This window comes from Mchenga conophoros, linkage group LG13, assembly GCF_057382185.1.
Source record: "Mchenga conophoros isolate Kocher_MC1m ecotype Shallow Benthic linkage group LG13, M_conophoros_male_GT1.1, whole genome shotgun sequence".
Lineage (NCBI taxonomy): Eukaryota > Metazoa > Chordata > Actinopteri > Cichliformes > Cichlidae > Mchenga > Mchenga conophoros.
Window position 1 is genome coordinate 24,827,502 of NC_140538.1, and position 15,909 is coordinate 24,843,410.

The following is a 15,909-nucleotide window of genomic DNA, read 5'->3' on the forward strand; positions in this document are numbered from 1 at the left end:
ATGTGCCTCTCTGAAGAAGTCAATTCCTAAGATCAGAGAAAAAAAACATTGCTCTTGCCTTTTACCAACATTTCTGTGGGGCTCATGCCAACTTGATAGATGGACAGATGGGCAAGCAGACATTAAAGGGACTTTGGTGAGAATCGCTTGCTGCATTTAGCCACACATACACACACACACACACACATGCACATATATTCGGATTGTGAGACTTAATTATTGCCAGCAAAAGATGGTGCGACTGAGGATGAGAAGAGGGAGCGGGGATAAGAGGGGCTGAATCTGTTCCACCTGATGGACACTTGTAATGGCTGTGCATGAGAGGGAGAGAGATGGAGTTTGAAATGTGCTCCAGGAGAAGAGAGGAAAGTGATAGGACTGTGAGAGGGTGGGAAGAGGAGAAAGCTGCTTTAGAAAGAAATTGAGAAAAACGTGTGTGTGTGTGTCTATGTGTGAGAGAGAGAGAGGCTCCCGCCTCCTCCTGTTGTGCAGAAGGGGGATGAAACTTTGCAGAGATGAGAAAATCTGCAGTGAAGTGTTTCAGCTCTTACACACAAGAGGCTACAAGAGTCCATGTACACATGCTGAGAGTAAGTGTTTCACTGGAGCTGTGCATTTAGATAACATGTTTAAGATTCAGTTCTGTATCCTTATTTTCTTAGTTTGTCTACAAGTTAGTTTCTGCATTCTGTGTGTGTGTGTTTACATGGGGTTAGATGACACAGGTTCCCATGAAAAATCAGGTATGCTGGAGGTGTCAACAGGTTTGGGAAGGGTCGAGGTTAGGTCAGCAGGGTCGTGGTGGGTGTGGATGTGTGTAATCAGAGGAAGAAGAGGGCAAAGCGGAAGGAGAGGTGAAAGAGCAGCAGGAGGAGGAGGAGCTGATGGAGGGGCACAGATGGACACAGCAGAGAAAAGAAAATGATGAAGACAAATTCAATCACTCACACACCAAATGGATAAATTCCTGCCCTTCCCTTTTCCTGTTTTTCCTTCCAAACTTGCGTACCCTTCTTCCATCGCTCCTTCATTTCCAGAACTATCCCTGTGATATAGAAAAAACCCCTCCAAGCAGTAATAACATCACACTGAATGCCTCCAGTGTGGAAAACCACATTGTAAAAGGTAGCGGAGACAGCTCCCATCAATCAGCACAGGAGCTCCACCTCTTATCAGACCACACACTCGGCCCTGGGTGCCAAAGGGGGGTTTAATCACTTCCGGTTTGAAGGAGTTAAGAGGGAAAAACAAGACAATGCAGGAACTGTACCTGTGTGCGTACGTGCCTAGGGGCAAGAGGTTTGCGCACATACCTCAACTCCAGGCTTGTGGCGGAATGACTTTCCCTTCCTGTTGTACGTGTGTGTGCAGGTTTACGTTACATTTGACACAAACATAGGAAGCGCAGAGGTGTATAATGAGGGTGGGGTGTCGGTGAAAAGGTGCATTGAGGTACAGGAAAGGCAGGGAGTGCCGCTGCCTCTGTAATTACACATATCGGACTTCAGCTAAACGCTCTGCATATACCACCATCGCTGGCTTTTTTTGTACGCTTTTCCATTGTTGCGACTTTCCTCCCTCGAATCTTTTTAATCCCTCTCATTTTTCACCTTGTTCCCACTGAAGACGTAAACTTGTGAACATCTGCATTATAGAGAACAACACTGACTAAGATCAGTCTGCAATCGAGCTGAGTGAACACATACACGTGTGCATGAATGTGTGTGTGAAGTTTGCAACGTGCCCGGGGTGACTGGAATCGACTTGAGCATATACGGCAGAACCCAGCTTAGGTTTTTTCCTAGTTTGCTCAGCGTTCCCAAACTGTCTCAATGTGTGTGGATATGTAATCCATGATGATCCTGATGTAGAAGTGCAGTCTCAGCTATGGAAATTCAGAATTCTCTCTTTTTTTTTTTTTTTTTTTTTTAAAACATGTCGGGTGTTCATCTTGCTCCGTCAGTGCAGATGTACGAGTCTGAGAACAGTGTGTGCACACGCACTCGCAGGCAGGCTTGATTTTTCTCCCAGAAATGAAGAGTTCTATGCACTTTGGAGTAGAGCGCTGAGTTTCTTGCTCTCTGCCTTGGCTGGCAGGAGCTGAGGCTGTAGATCTGGCCGAGCTGTAGATCCTCCATGGCCATGTTGTGAAAGAGAACGACGACAAGAGAGATGGAAAACAGAAGAGTCAGGCTCAAGGTTTTTCGTAGCTTAGGTGCACAGTCAGTACCAGAGAAATGCCAAGACAGGAAAAAAAAAAAAAAAAAAACCCCGTCCGATCCCATCCCCGCCTCCCCCCTCCCACTTCCCCTGCCTGTCAACTACTTCCGTCTTAGACTTTTCTGGATGCTTTCCTTTCTGATGGGCAGACATTCTGGAGTTGTATTACCTTCCCTTTTTCTTTTTTTTTTTTTTTTAAACGCTGCAGAAATGTTTCTGCATTGCTCCTACTCACCTACACACACTGCTTGGCATCTGCACTGAAACAGATGGATGGCTGGGGAGGGGTGTTTCACCACAAAGATGTCCATTTCACAACTGTTCGCAAAGCTTGGATTGTTTTCTTTGGTTTTGTTTTTATTCCTTTCTCCTTTACACACAGCTATGGCCATAACTGCATGCACTGAATCTATAACAGCCAATCGTCTGCACACTTCAACAGATCTAGGTTTCCAAGGGTCTCATTTTAAATGACTGGGAGTTTGTAAAGATGTGTTGGTGTGGCGGTTTGAAACGTGGGCCTCCTCTTTTCTGTATTGCTCCTCCTGCATAAGTTGATTTAAATGCATCCGTTGGGTTTTTTTGGTGTTTTTTATTTCTTTCTTAAATTGCTTATTTCTTCCTCTCCCACCTCTCTTTCCTCCTCCTCCTTGTGCACCCTCTTCCTTCCTCATCCTTTACCCCCACCCACCTTCCCCGATCCCCTTCGACCTTACCCCACTCCTCCCCACATCTGCTCTGCAGAGGCGTCGAACAAATACCAAATTTCTAAGCCCACGGTGTGCTCAGTGCACCCGGGGGAAGTGCTAAAGCTCAGCTGCCCTCTGCCAGGGACGGGGACCATCACCTGGACCAAAGATGGCAGCTCTCTGGGCAACAACAACCGCACGCTGATAGAGCAGGAGGTGCTGCAGATCCGTGACACCACGCCCAAGGATTCGGGCCTGTACGCCTGCACCAGCGTGGGCAAAGACACAGTCTGCTTCATAGTCAATGTCACAGGTGAGTCAGGGATCAGGCAAGGTTAGGACAGGTCAGGATGTGAACTTTAGAGAGAGGATTGGTCTGTGCTTGGTGTGGATCCAGGAAATGGCCATGGAGTAGATGTGGTCAAGGATGAGCAGCCTGAAGCTCAATATATAGTGTGTGCGCTTGTATAACAACAGTAACTTACAATCATATTTTAATATTAAAAAAAAAAAATGCCCTCACGCTATTGATTCCTTTAAAACTGTGTTGCAGTGTTGTAACATGGAAATTGCTACATGTGTGTCTGTGTGTGGGGTGCAAAAAAGGATGGCAGTAACCGTGGTTACTCTGTGCAGATGCCATCTCGTCGGGGGATGATGAGGACGATACAGAGCGATCGGAGGACACTGGGGCGGATGGAGAGCAGTTAAGTGAGTATGGGAGGAAACCAAAGGGGGTATGAATGAGTTCGAGATGCTCTCCCTTTCCTCACCAGGTCGCGTAGATTAGGCACCCCTGAGCAAGATGCCTTAAAGAGACAGTAGTAACCCGTTTCTTCACCGATCTGACATCTTCCAACTTCTCCGTTCAATAATTTTCTCTGTTTCCTGACATTTGTTCCATCGTTAACTCAAGCTTCATTCTCCTACCAGTTACAGCTATGTCTCCATGACACTTTAAATGCACATTTTGGATGCAGAGAAGGCTAAAGCAATTAACTAATAGCATATTTGCCCATATCAAATAACAAAAAGTTCAGTTTAAGGGCTTTAAAATTAGCACATACCATGGTTTGAGTGCTCTAGTCTGTTAAATACCGAAGAGTCCCTAAGAGCATGTCAGAACTTAAGTGTGGGATGCTGATTGTGATAGCCAAATACTTAGAAAGGCTTAATCCCCAAGCGAAATAATCTACTTGGCTTTGTCAGAGTTTGTTAGCAGAAGTGAGATTCTGTGATTATGATTAAAGCAGCACAGACAGTGGATGGTCTTTATTTGTTCTGGGAGTGACACCAAACTCTTGTCAAATTGGACTTTTAGCCATATTGCTGCTATTCTATACATTAGTGTTCCTGAGATTTGCGTGCGCGTGTGTGTGTGTGTGTGTGTGTGTGTGTGTGTGTGTGTGTGTGTGTGTATTTCAGGCTGGACGCTCCAGGGGAGTGCAGGGATTCCTTACATTCTTCTAGCTTGTGTCTCACAGGTAGTCAGGCCTCATGGAGCCATCCTGTCAGCCATTTAGTCAGCTGGGCTCATCCATTATGAAAGATGCCCATCTGGACTCAGTTACCCACCTGATGGGTTTGTGTGTGTGTGTGCATGTGTGTGAGAAAGAGAAAGTTCTTTACCCAACTTTGTGGCGAGTATCTGGGATGTTTCTGCACGCGCGCATGTGCACGCTTGCGATCGCATACGCTCTCACGAAAAGGAGGCTGAAACAAAGTTGAGGGCTTCCACATCTTGTTAAACTTCTCCACAGGCGCTGCGTCTCATCGTGAGTTCTCCTTCTCCACTTTTGGGCTGACTGTAATTGCCTGAAATCCATTAAATATGTGGTGGTGATGGTTGGGGGGGGGGGAAGCAGAACTCGAGCAAGAGTAAAAGAAAAAAATGGTGGAGGGGAAAAGATCCAGCCACTCTGGTGGTAATAAGCTGTTTGAAAACAAAGGCGAAGCTGTTCTGGCAGTACAGTTGCATTTTCTCGCCGTGTGTGTTTCTGAAAATTCAAAACCAAGATTATTATTAAAAGAAAGGGGGGGGGGGGGGGGGGGAGAGGGAGAAAAAGAGGCAGGGGAGTGGGGGTGTGTTGGATCAGTACCAACTCTTTTCTGAGCATGGCGTGGAGCCTTGGCCTCGGGCCGAGAAGGAGGAGGGTGGGCGTGGGAGGGAAGGAGAGTGGAGAGTGAGGGGTGTAGCTTTATATTCGTGGCTTTATTTTCTGGATCGGGCAACACAGAGCATTTTGTTTAAACTTTGTACAGAAGACTGACGAACATATGCTAGTGAAGAAAAGATGGAAATTTGTTTGTTTATCAGCGGGGGGTGGTGTAATTGGAGAAGATGCAGAGGAGCCTCTACAGGGATCTGTGAGGGGAGCCATGCTTAGGGTGGTGGATGGAGGGAAGGGGGGCAGGGGGGACTGATGTCATGATTAAGTTGAAAAGCCACGAGGAGCTTCGCTCTAAGCTCGGGTCTAAATCATCAGACCTGTATCCTGTTTACAGTTGTGTTGTTTAGATGATTGCTCACTTTTATTGCGTGTTCCCTTTGGTAAAAGTTGTGCATCTTTCGAATTTTTATAAGGGAACTCCTCCCCGTCTCAGTTTTTACTTTGCTTATGACATCATCTTCCTTGTTGGGTGGGACTCAGCTGAAGAAAAGTTGATGTCATAAATCTAAGCGAACCAACCAGGATTAAACAATGTCTGAATCAAAACTTGATGACGATTGATCTGCCACTATCTTTCAGATCGAATTAAACCTTCCTCACATGTGTTAAACATATGTAATAACTCTTTGAAGCTTCCTTCGTTTGTTGCATATTTCTTTTTTGGATTTAGGAAATCCTGCCATCATGAAAGGTTGTCAAAATAAATAACAGCGTTTCGGCTTGATCAAGAAAAACATTACAAATTGAATGCTTTTATATCAAATTTGTCTTGGTGAAGAACCCATATGAACATGGTAAAAGTTGACATTTTAGAGGTACTTTGATTTGACAGATTTTTCCAGCACTGGTACTAATTTACCATCAAGAAAAATCACTTGTTCAGCTTGCACAGATGAACGGTAAACAGGAGGATATTGCAGCTTAACAAGAAATCATTTCAACAATGAAATACTTCTCTGGGACACTTGCAGATTTAGCTCTCTAGAGGAGCTTAGAGAGAAAAAAAAATCTTGACTCTCAGTGCCTGAGTTAGATAACCTCAGCTCACCCCAGGCCAGCTAAGGATAAACAGCCGTGAGCGGGGAGCCGGATGTGCAGGGCTTTGGGGGCGGCAGGGATTCCTGGAGGCCAAAGCGTTTGGGCCAGCGAGAGTTTGGCTTCATCTGAGGGCTTGTTGGGTTTGAAGTGCTATCCCTCCGGACAGAGAGCATGGGAAACTGCACTGCTCACCTTTTATGTCTCAACCTCATCTTCTGACCGGCTGCCAGTTTGAGGTCAGAGGTCGGTTTTGAGAGACGGGCTCACGATGGGTTAGTCTCCACCTAATCTGTCTCTGTCTGAATGGATGGAGTGATAACAGGGCGAGTGTGCGGAAGTGAAGCTGGAGGAAAAAGAAGAGCAGTGATAGTGAGAGTGAGGAGGAAGATGAAAGGGGTAGTGACTAATTATAGTGCGAGCACTTACTGTATGCATCCATTCAGGAAGGAAGAGCGATGTTTACTGACTGTACTTTCCAAATATGCTCGACTTGTCCGGTTGTTTAAGCCAGAGAAATGATTGGTGGCTTCTGCTGATAGTATGGGCGGGAAGGAAAGAGAGTGCAGGGAATAGTCTCCTTCAATTTAAGCTTGTGTTTGAACCAGTAGCAGTCTTATCTTTGGGTATTCCCTCTGTTACTTGCCATATGAGGGGGAAGTGATGGTGTGGAAGACCGTTTGGATTGTTGTTTGACTTGGAGTTTCTCTTCCCCTCCGAGTCCCATCTGCTTAGGCAATCACCCTCCCAGGTGCAGAGAAAAAAAAGAGGGGCGGGGGAATCCAGCTGACTGAGTGACTGAAATTGTGAGAAAAAGAGGAGCTGACAAATGGACGAAACACAAGCACGGTGACAGATTTCAGTAGGAGAAATAACGGTTGTCAGTTTGGTGTTGATATGAATCTGGACAAAAGTATGCAGCGAAAACTCTGATATCCTTCGTTAAATGTGACATTCATTTTCTCCCCTGACGGCACATAATGATTTTCAAAAGGTGATAAGCGTCCTGGGCCCTGCTGTCCATATCTAGCCAAGTGACAGGCAGATAAACAGGGCAGCTATGGTAATTGGAGGAAGTGGAGGGAGGAAAAAAGCTGCTAAGTGGAATGAGATGAAATTGAATGTGATGGTCTAGTTACCCTCCTGGCAACGCCCAGGCACATTCTCCCCTTAGAGCCGATGTTTTCCTCCCCTGCTACACCCCGTCGAGCCTGCAGGAAAAGTGTGTTTTTGTTTAGCTCTGTGAATGTTGAGCTCTGGTTTTTGTTCTGTTGGAGGGGGGGTTTGGGGTTCCCAAAGCCCTGGGAGTTTTACAAATGCTTCAGGTTTGTCTCTTCTTGCAGTAATTCTTCAAATGTACATGCCTTAGCCAGTCTGCAGTCCCACTGCCAAAATGTTAATGCCGAGGACATTATTAGGAAATCTCAGCCTCACTCAACACCAACTGTTCTCTGGTTGCAGGCGCGCCGTATTGGACCTCATCAGCAAAGATGGAGAAGAAGCTGCATGCGGTGCCAGCTGCCAACACAGTCAAGTTCCGCTGTGCTGCAGGAGGCAACCCCAAGCCCAAGCTGCGCTGGCTTAAAAACAGCAAGCCTTTCCGCCAAGAGGACCGCATGGGAGGGTATAAGGTAGGATAAACACTAATAGATCAGAATTTTTATTACTAACGTCAACTCACTTCCCTCTCTGGGTTTTGGCTGCTTTTCTGGGCTGCGGTTCTCATGGCCATTTTGTGAATTTTATTTGCAAGGAGAGCCTTCTCCTTTCAATACTTCCCTGAATGTCCTTTCACCCCTTTTCCACCCTTCGCTGGAGAGACGGGAGGAGGAAAGACAGAGGAAACGAGGGCAGGGTTTCTGGTGTGAAATTGGAATTGCTCATCCGTGCGCCTCTTCTCACCGGGATACTTTGCAGAGCCTCTCACTGTAACTTGACATGGTTCTATACCCCCAACAATTAGAAATGTAAGCCCAGGACATAAGGGTTAAATGCTCCTAAACAGTAATGCATAGAGAAAGTCGGTAGCGTCAGGTTTGAAATGAGTTCACAATGTTGAGGTAACTCGATCAGGGAGAACCTGTCCCACTGGCTTTAGGTTGGAGACTTATAGTGATTCCAGCTTGTTATTCTTTTGACCTGAAATATGATTTACAAATGCTATAGCTGAGCTTGTTTATATTTAAAATTCATGTGCTGTGCATGTTTACACCTTTGATTCCAGGTGTAGATTAAACTGGTGCTAGTCTGATACGCAATTTGGTTACAGTTTGTTTTCTCTCCTTTAAATTCATCTTTGTCCCCTTACTGTATATGATGGAGTCGTACTGATGAAGTGCATTAATAATGCAAATGGACAGTTATGAAATTCATTTATGAAAAGACCCAGTGATGCTGAATGAGTCTGGGGCTCCTGGTTAATGACTTGTGGTTTATGAGGAAACACATTTCACTGCCAGGAAAGTTTAGGTGCAGATTAATGTTGATGTAGCCGCTAATGTTGCTTCCCGTTGGCTTTCAGCACACTCATTACAGCACGGACAAAAAACAGCCACGACGTGGCGGAAATGACACAGTCAAGCTGTCAAATCTACCGTGGACAGTTCATTTCTCTCTTTTTGTCAACAAAGGCAGGACAAAAGCTGTACCTGAGCCCAGCCCTGTAGTATAATCTCTCCATTGTGTGAAATGTAGGCCTGTACAAGCAGTGGCTACAGTGTCTCTTCAGTGTGCTGATGGAAACTCTATTGTCAACTCACACCTGCTGATGCCACACAGAGGTGAAGCTATTTTTGCAAATAAGTATGAATAACTGTATGTTTTTAAAATGGCTTTGACTACAGGATGGGGGAGACTAAATGAAATAGCAGTGGTTGACAGAAGAGGTAGACGGCTAACGTGGAAACACGCAGGGCAATGTTAGGCGTACTTGCAGTGTAAGTACTTCTTAGAGCACTCGGAACTTAGACGGTGATATAAACTGGGAAGCTTTCGCCATCAGGGTATGTAATCTGCATGAATAAAGAAAAGATTGTGACGTTGGAGAGTCATTTTGTTCAAATCTGACCTGAATATTGTTTGCACACCGGATCGTCTCGTTTCTTTAATGCTTCTTTTCAGATCCCCTCTGTCGTGTGCTCCTTTTTTTTTCTCTTACCTCCTAGTCTTCACATTTAGCACCGGCTCTCGGTGTCTAATCTCTGCTCAGTGGCTCAGTATTTAATGACATGCACGTGATAATAAGTTGTGTGAGTTTCTGTCTGCGCATAACAAGAGACTGCTCCTTTACCCAGGTGCGTAGCCAACACTGGACCCTCATCATGGAGAGCGTGGTGCCGTCCGACAAAGGCAACTACACCTGTTTGGTGGAGAACGAGTTTGGATCCATCAACCATACCTACACCCTGGATGTAGTGGGTCAGTACTACACACACTTAGGCTCAAAGTACACCTGAGAGGCTAACAAAGGAGGGATGGAGGAGGGGGAGGGCAGTGGGTGTTTCTCACAGTGGGAATAGAGCGTCTTCTGTGGAATTGCCCAGGTGCGCTCTGGATGCAGGTGGAGGTCAATGAGGAATGTGGAAGCTAAAGATGAATATGTCAACAGTTTTAATATGGCTATCAATAATTTATATAACAATATTTAATTTGTGTTAAGTTAAACATTTGATGATTTTGAAACTACTCGAAGAATTGAGTGGTGTCTCACTAATGTAGAAGATCTTCATTTGGCCTGAAAAACATTTTATTGCTCTATTTTTTTTGCCCTCTGTACAGCTGGTTGTCTCACTATTCAGCAGTGATTGAAGAAAACAATCAGACTTCAGCACTGTAGCCAGACTGACAGTCGGAGCTCTGTTCCTTTTACGTTAACTAGTAGTTACTTCATGAATTTCTTTACAAATAATTTAAAAAAAATACTCATAACCCTCTCACAGACATATCATTGCATACAGCTGCTTTGATAATTCTTTCTTGATTCTGAAGAATCTTGAAAGAGCAGTTGTGAAACAGCTAATTGATTTTCTGCAGAGGAAAGGCTTATTTGAAGTGTTTTAGTCAGGTTTCAGAGCCCATCACAGCACAGAAACAGCTTTAGTGAAGGTTACAAATGATCTTCTTATGGCCTCTGACAGTGGACTCATCTCTGTGCTTGTCTTGCTATACCTCAGTGCAGAGTTTGATACTGTTCACCACAGTATTTTGTACTGCGCTGCAGTGGTTTAAATCATGTCTAATAAAATCCAGTTTGTTCATGTAACTGGAGAGCCCTCTTCAAACACTAAGGTTAATTATGGAGTTCCACAGGGTTCTGTACTAGGACCAGTTCTGTTTACATTATACATGCTTCCCTAAGGCAGCATCGTTTGATAGCATAGCATACATTTTCATTTCTGTGCAGACGATACCCATCTTTGTGTCTAGGTGAAGCGAGATGACACACACCACTTAGTTAAACTGCAGGAATATCTTAAAAATATGAAGTCTAATTTCCTGGTTATAAATTCAGATAAAGTTCAGGTTGTACTTGTGTTGTAATTGGGGTTTCCCCTGTATTGTAGGGAATTTAGTGTCTTGCCACAACTGCTGTTGTGATTTGATGCTGTCCAGATAAAATAAAATAGGTTGTTTTTGTAATTTGTCTTGATATGTCAGTCCCAACGAGCTAAAACAAATGTTTAGTGTCTATTTAAAGGATAGTTTAATGCAAATTGCAAGAAAAAAATGTTGAACCTACTCATGTTTCTTACAAATTGGCCCCTGATGATGTCATGAAATGTCAAATTCTTGTCATTTAGTACAACTTACAAGTCAGTAAAAAGATTTGTGAATGATTTTATCATCTAGACTCTGAGACAACAGAATGCTGGCTGAGCAGTATCACAGGGTTCAGATCCACCTCAGTCAACCCCCTTTTCTGACCTTTGGAGTAAGACAGCAAAGACTGTTTTTCTGCTCAGTTTGCAAAATCGATTGTGCGGACAACAAGGGGAGTGGGATAAAGATAGTAGATAATGTAAGCCTGTGTGCTTGTGCAAGCGCACACACCAACTTTGATCTTAAATTGGATTTGAACCAGTTCTCCTTTGGCCTTTGCTGCGCATCATAACTTATCTGACATAGTAATTCTTCTACAGCCTAGTCAGTAAACCACAAATAATCAGAATAGACATGAAGCTGCAGCTGCTTGTTTCACTGAAGAAAATTTAGGGTGCTACACTCATGCATTTGTAGTTTATGGTTCTAGCTCTGTCACTAATCTTTAGCAGTCATGCTGTAATTGCACGCTCTTTTTATTAGTGCCTCCATGGTAATGATGAGTATTATTTTCACTGTATCAGATTTAGATCAAATACCTGAGGGTTTTAGCACAAAAGTGAACATACAGGCACACAAACATGTGGAGGTCGACACACGGGCGCAAATGCTCCCCAACTAAGGCCCCCTGCTCTGCTTCGCTCTGCACTTAGCTCAAGCTCTCCTTCAGACTGCATATTTCTGTTTTTGTTCTGTTTTATTGCAGAGCAGTAAACCCCCTCCATGTCTGGCTCCACAGCCACTGCCCCCTGCAACCTCTTGCTTCATTTTACTCCATTATAGCTGGTTGGACAGAATGGAGAGAGGGGGAGAAAGAGAGAAAAGGCAGGGAAGCAGGGACAGAAAATGCTGCTCTTATCTGTCTTTTTTTTTTTAAAAATTTTTTTGTCCAAATGACCTGCATGATCAGCATGTGCTGTGCCAGTGTGCCTGCACATGTGATGTGACAATAAAAAGTGATTTGATTTGATTTGATTTAAAACCAAAAGCAGCCAGTTTGCTCTGGTTCAAGCTGGGCTTTGGAGAAAGGGTTGCAAAGTGACAGCCATGGCAAGTGGAGAAATGAGGAGTTAAAAGAGATCGGGGTGGCTATGTGACATTTTGTGGGTAGCCCTGTGTCCTCCTGTGCTGTGCTGTGTTTTTCCTAAGCCCCTCCCTGACCTTCAGGTCACTGTGTGCCAAGCCACCCAGCACCCAAAGTTCATCAGACTTGAACGATGGAATGCCATCTCCTTGTTGTGACCCTGGTAACAACAACACATAAAAAATTAATGCGGGGTTTGCTTCTTCGTTTGTTTTGATACAGAGAAACCTTAACTTTGGCCTATTTTTCTGTTGCTTACTGGAATTTTTTCCAAATATGTCTTCTGCTTCCTTCCTTTAAGTTCTTGTACAAGTTCAATGGGGAAACTTCTAGACCCATAACCACGCGTTACACACTTTCCCATCCCTTGTGTTCATTTACTGGAGACTTGACCATAACTACTACCTCGTTAACTCTCACCCTAACCTTATTCTAAACTTAAACTGACCTTTCATGCTAAATCTTTATGATTTATGCTATGGGAACTTCCCAAAGCCAAATCTCCTCCATGTGACAACATGAACAGACTTGTGTCCTCACAACATCAGATCTAAGCGTTTACACACACACACACACACACACACACACGTGATATTCCTTTTTCTAATTTAAGAAAGAAAAGCTCCACAGCCTTTTATTGTTTGCGGGTTTCTCCCAAATCATTACGTGGCCTATTTTTCTGACACCACCACATATTCTGTCATTTAGTCTAAGTAGTCAGCTATGCAGCTCTAAATGCTCCAGCCAGAATTGGCACAGCTATAATAAAGTTTCAAGTTCATTTAAAGAAAAAAAAAAGGAAAAAGTCCTTTGACTTGCCAACATGTTCCTCTGCGTGTGATTGTTTCACATTTTGAAATGGTTTTAAAGTTCTTTAAAAAGAAAATTGCCTCATAAAATGCTGTTCGGTATGTTTTACAAAGAGAGCACGAAATTCAAGTCGATCACCTCTCCCTGTTTTGTAAAGATCGAGAGGGTGCGGAGGCTCGTGAAGTATGGGAGAGGAGAGAAAATGGGGGCAAATAAAGAGAGACCATAAACAAGACGTGCTCTAGGAATGTGCAGAGGGGAGGAGGGAGGAATAAGGGGTGGGATTGATCTGATCTGACAGATGTCAAAAAGGTGGAGCGTGGAGACAAATGCAGACACATGGAAGAAGTCTCTACCTCTTAGGTTCTGCACTATCCATCTGTCGATCCCTCGTCTTTCCTTCCTTTCACCCTGCTAATTATTCCCCCCCCCTTTTTCCCCCTCTTTCTCTCTAATTCCCAGCCTCCACGCTCTGACCATCCCCCGTGACGAACCCCGACACGTATACATACACGGGCACAAACGTATTCACTACAGTTACCTTCAGGCTTTGTTTTGGAAAGGCGCTGCGGCGCCCCCGGCTCGGTGATGTCACTTTGTGCGTGTGTGAGAGTTTAGTGGCAGCGGGTGGTTGCTGTCAGTGTGGGGGTTGGTGGGCTCTTCATAGCGGTGGTGTTTGAAAGGGGGCATTGTTCCACAGGTCTCGCTCTGGGCAAATGTTTGCTTGTAAAAGAATGCAGATAAGTCGAGATGTGAGGGCGCTATGAAGATATTCCGCTTTCCGAGACGGGCACATAGTTTAGGTTAACCCCCAATGTGCGCCTCGATTTATAAAAGTCCTCCGCTACCTGATTTCTGTTTACTAGAGCTAGATACTCCTCTTTGTTTTGTTTGTAGCTTTCAAGAGCTTCTTAGATTTACACATCGGGATCACCATGATTATACCTGCCTGGGCTGCTCGGAAAAACCATTCACACTCGCAGTGCATAAAGCACAAATCAACGTTCACATTCTTAAACACCAGATTTAACTACGAGACTCTTAAAGGGAAGTGGCAGGCATTTAGACATGTTCTAATTTTCTTCTCTCTCAACAGAGCGGTCTCCTCATCGGCCTATTCTTCAGGCCGGCCTCCCGGCCAACACCACTGTCCACGTAGGAGAGGATGCCCGTTTCGTTTGCAAGGTCTACAGTGATGCGCAACCTCACATCCAGTGGCTAAAACATATCACTCAAAACGGCAGCCGCTACGGCATAGATGGACACCCCTATGTCAGAGTGTTAAAGGTAGGTCGCCTCACGTCCCCTTTTAGATTTTATTTCTGCGTAAACAAAAATCCTTCCCTCCGTTGTGGCGTTCTGCCAGTGACTCCAGGTGAATGTCAGCAGTCATATAAGGAACTAACTCTGTTTTTCCCCTGATGAAGTGCCAGGTTTTATCCGTGGGGATTCCTGCTTTCTCCTCTCTCCTGCAGATCCATATGCAGTAGCTGTAGTCGTGATGTTTGACTAATTCTGCTCATTCATTTGATGTGCGTGTCTAAGAATGTGTGTGTATGTGGATTGCAGCGTTCAGGCATTAACAGCTCAGACGTGGAAGTGCTCACACTCACCAACGTGACAGAAGAAGATGCTGGAGAATATATCTGTAAAGCCTCCAATTATATAGGCGAGGTCAGCCAGTCGGGCTGGCTGACTGTCATCACAGGTAACCTATGAGACCTGACTCACCTACACTCCCTCCCTACCTTCCGGTGTGGTTTCATAGGCTTCGATCCTGACTTGCTGTGCTGTGGTGGTCCTGCTGGTGGTCCCTTGGTTGTCCTGGTATCACAGTCCGTTTTCCCCCTTTATGTTGCGCCCTTGTGTAATAGCTGTTCCCCCACCCCCCGTCATTACCTGGGAATGGTGAGACCATGGAAGCACTGGACGAGCCCGCACACCTAGACATCAAAATTGACACAGCTAGCATCTTTTTTCTGTGCGAGCTGTGTCAAGGTGATGCATGGTGTTGCAGTGTTCTCCATGCTCGCTCTGTGTTGTGCATGTGTCTAATGTGTGGTCTAGACTTGCCTTTTCTTAGCAGGTTCTGTGGGTGATGGGAACCTTTTGGGTATTTGTTTCTGGTGCACTTGTTCTGTTTTCCTCATGTATTTGGTGGCATATTGGGTTCCATCTGTGTCCTCTCCAGCCCCGAGTGTTCCCAACATCCTTTCCTCTAGATGGAACTGCAACGATGGATACTATCCAGCTCCTCTGATTTCTCTTTTGGTGCTGTGGGGTCTCATTTTTTTCTCTTTCTCTCTCCGTCCTTATTTCTCTCTTTGACTCTTCTACTTTCACCTTCCCTCTTTTCCTCCTCCTCTTCCAGACTGCAGGTGTTAACACCACAGATAAGGAGATAGAAGTTCTCTACTTGCCCAATGTAACATTTGAAGATGCTGGGGAGTATACGTGCTTGGCGGGTAATTCTATTGGGATCTCCTATCACACTGCTTGGTTGACGGTGCTTCCAGGTATATACACCCATGTACTGTCTTCTGTTTCTCTTTTCCCGCTCTCATTCTTCTCCAAAAATGATTGGATTGTGTCATTTCAATTATCTCTCTGGAAGGCAAATCCTCCCTCTGGAGTCTAATTCACACAACTCAAATAGCAGATTATGGCTAGGAGCCAGCGCGGCCATCATCCAAGGCAATGCACTGCAAAAAGCAGGGAGAGCTTGTATTCTATAATATGATATGGCCTGGTGAGCTGCTGAATGCTCACAGCAGATGACAGGGTGGTTTGGTGTGCTCCAGCAACAGTTCAAGTACCTGTAGACTCCAAAACGTGGGGAAGGTTTGCCTTTCTTCTGTCGCTCTTGTTTGTCTCCTGCTTCTCGGGGAAAGTCTTTGAGTGCCACAAAAATAGCATTTTTTCCCCCTTATGCCTCAAGCTGTACTTTACCCCCTTCTGGCTCTGATAATTGGAATCTTTTAAAAACTCTTATTTCTCCCTGAAATAAAGGTTGAAAGTTAAAGCTCAACACTCGCTTCACGTTGGCTTGACTTTCTCAATTATCAGAGCCAAAGCTTTCAAC

The 15,909-nt window shown here is 44.8% G+C and overlaps 1 protein-coding gene across 7 annotated transcripts in view; it reads left to right on the forward strand.

Moving 5' to 3' along the window:
• Positions 1-15,909, forward strand: part of fgfr2 (fibroblast growth factor receptor 2) — a 38,045-nt gene that overhangs the window by 6,935 nt on the left and 15,201 nt on the right. For 3 of the 7 annotated variants that reach the window (XM_085297413.1, XM_085297414.1, XM_085297415.1), the window contains exons 3-8: positions 2,965-3,222; positions 3,546-3,620; positions 7,577-7,746; positions 9,409-9,532; positions 13,924-14,114; positions 15,199-15,343. In XM_085297413.1, the coding sequence (XP_085153539.1) occupies positions 2,965-3,222; positions 3,546-3,620; positions 7,577-7,746; positions 9,409-9,532; positions 13,924-14,114; positions 15,199-15,343 (963 nt within the window). Of the gene's footprint in view, positions 1-2,964; positions 3,223-3,545; positions 3,621-7,576; positions 7,747-9,408; positions 9,533-13,923; positions 14,115-14,396; positions 14,536-15,198; positions 15,344-15,909 lie in introns of all 7 variants that reach the window. The other 4 variants (XM_085297416.1, XM_085297417.1, XM_085297418.1 and 1 more) reach the window with 3 other exon arrangements.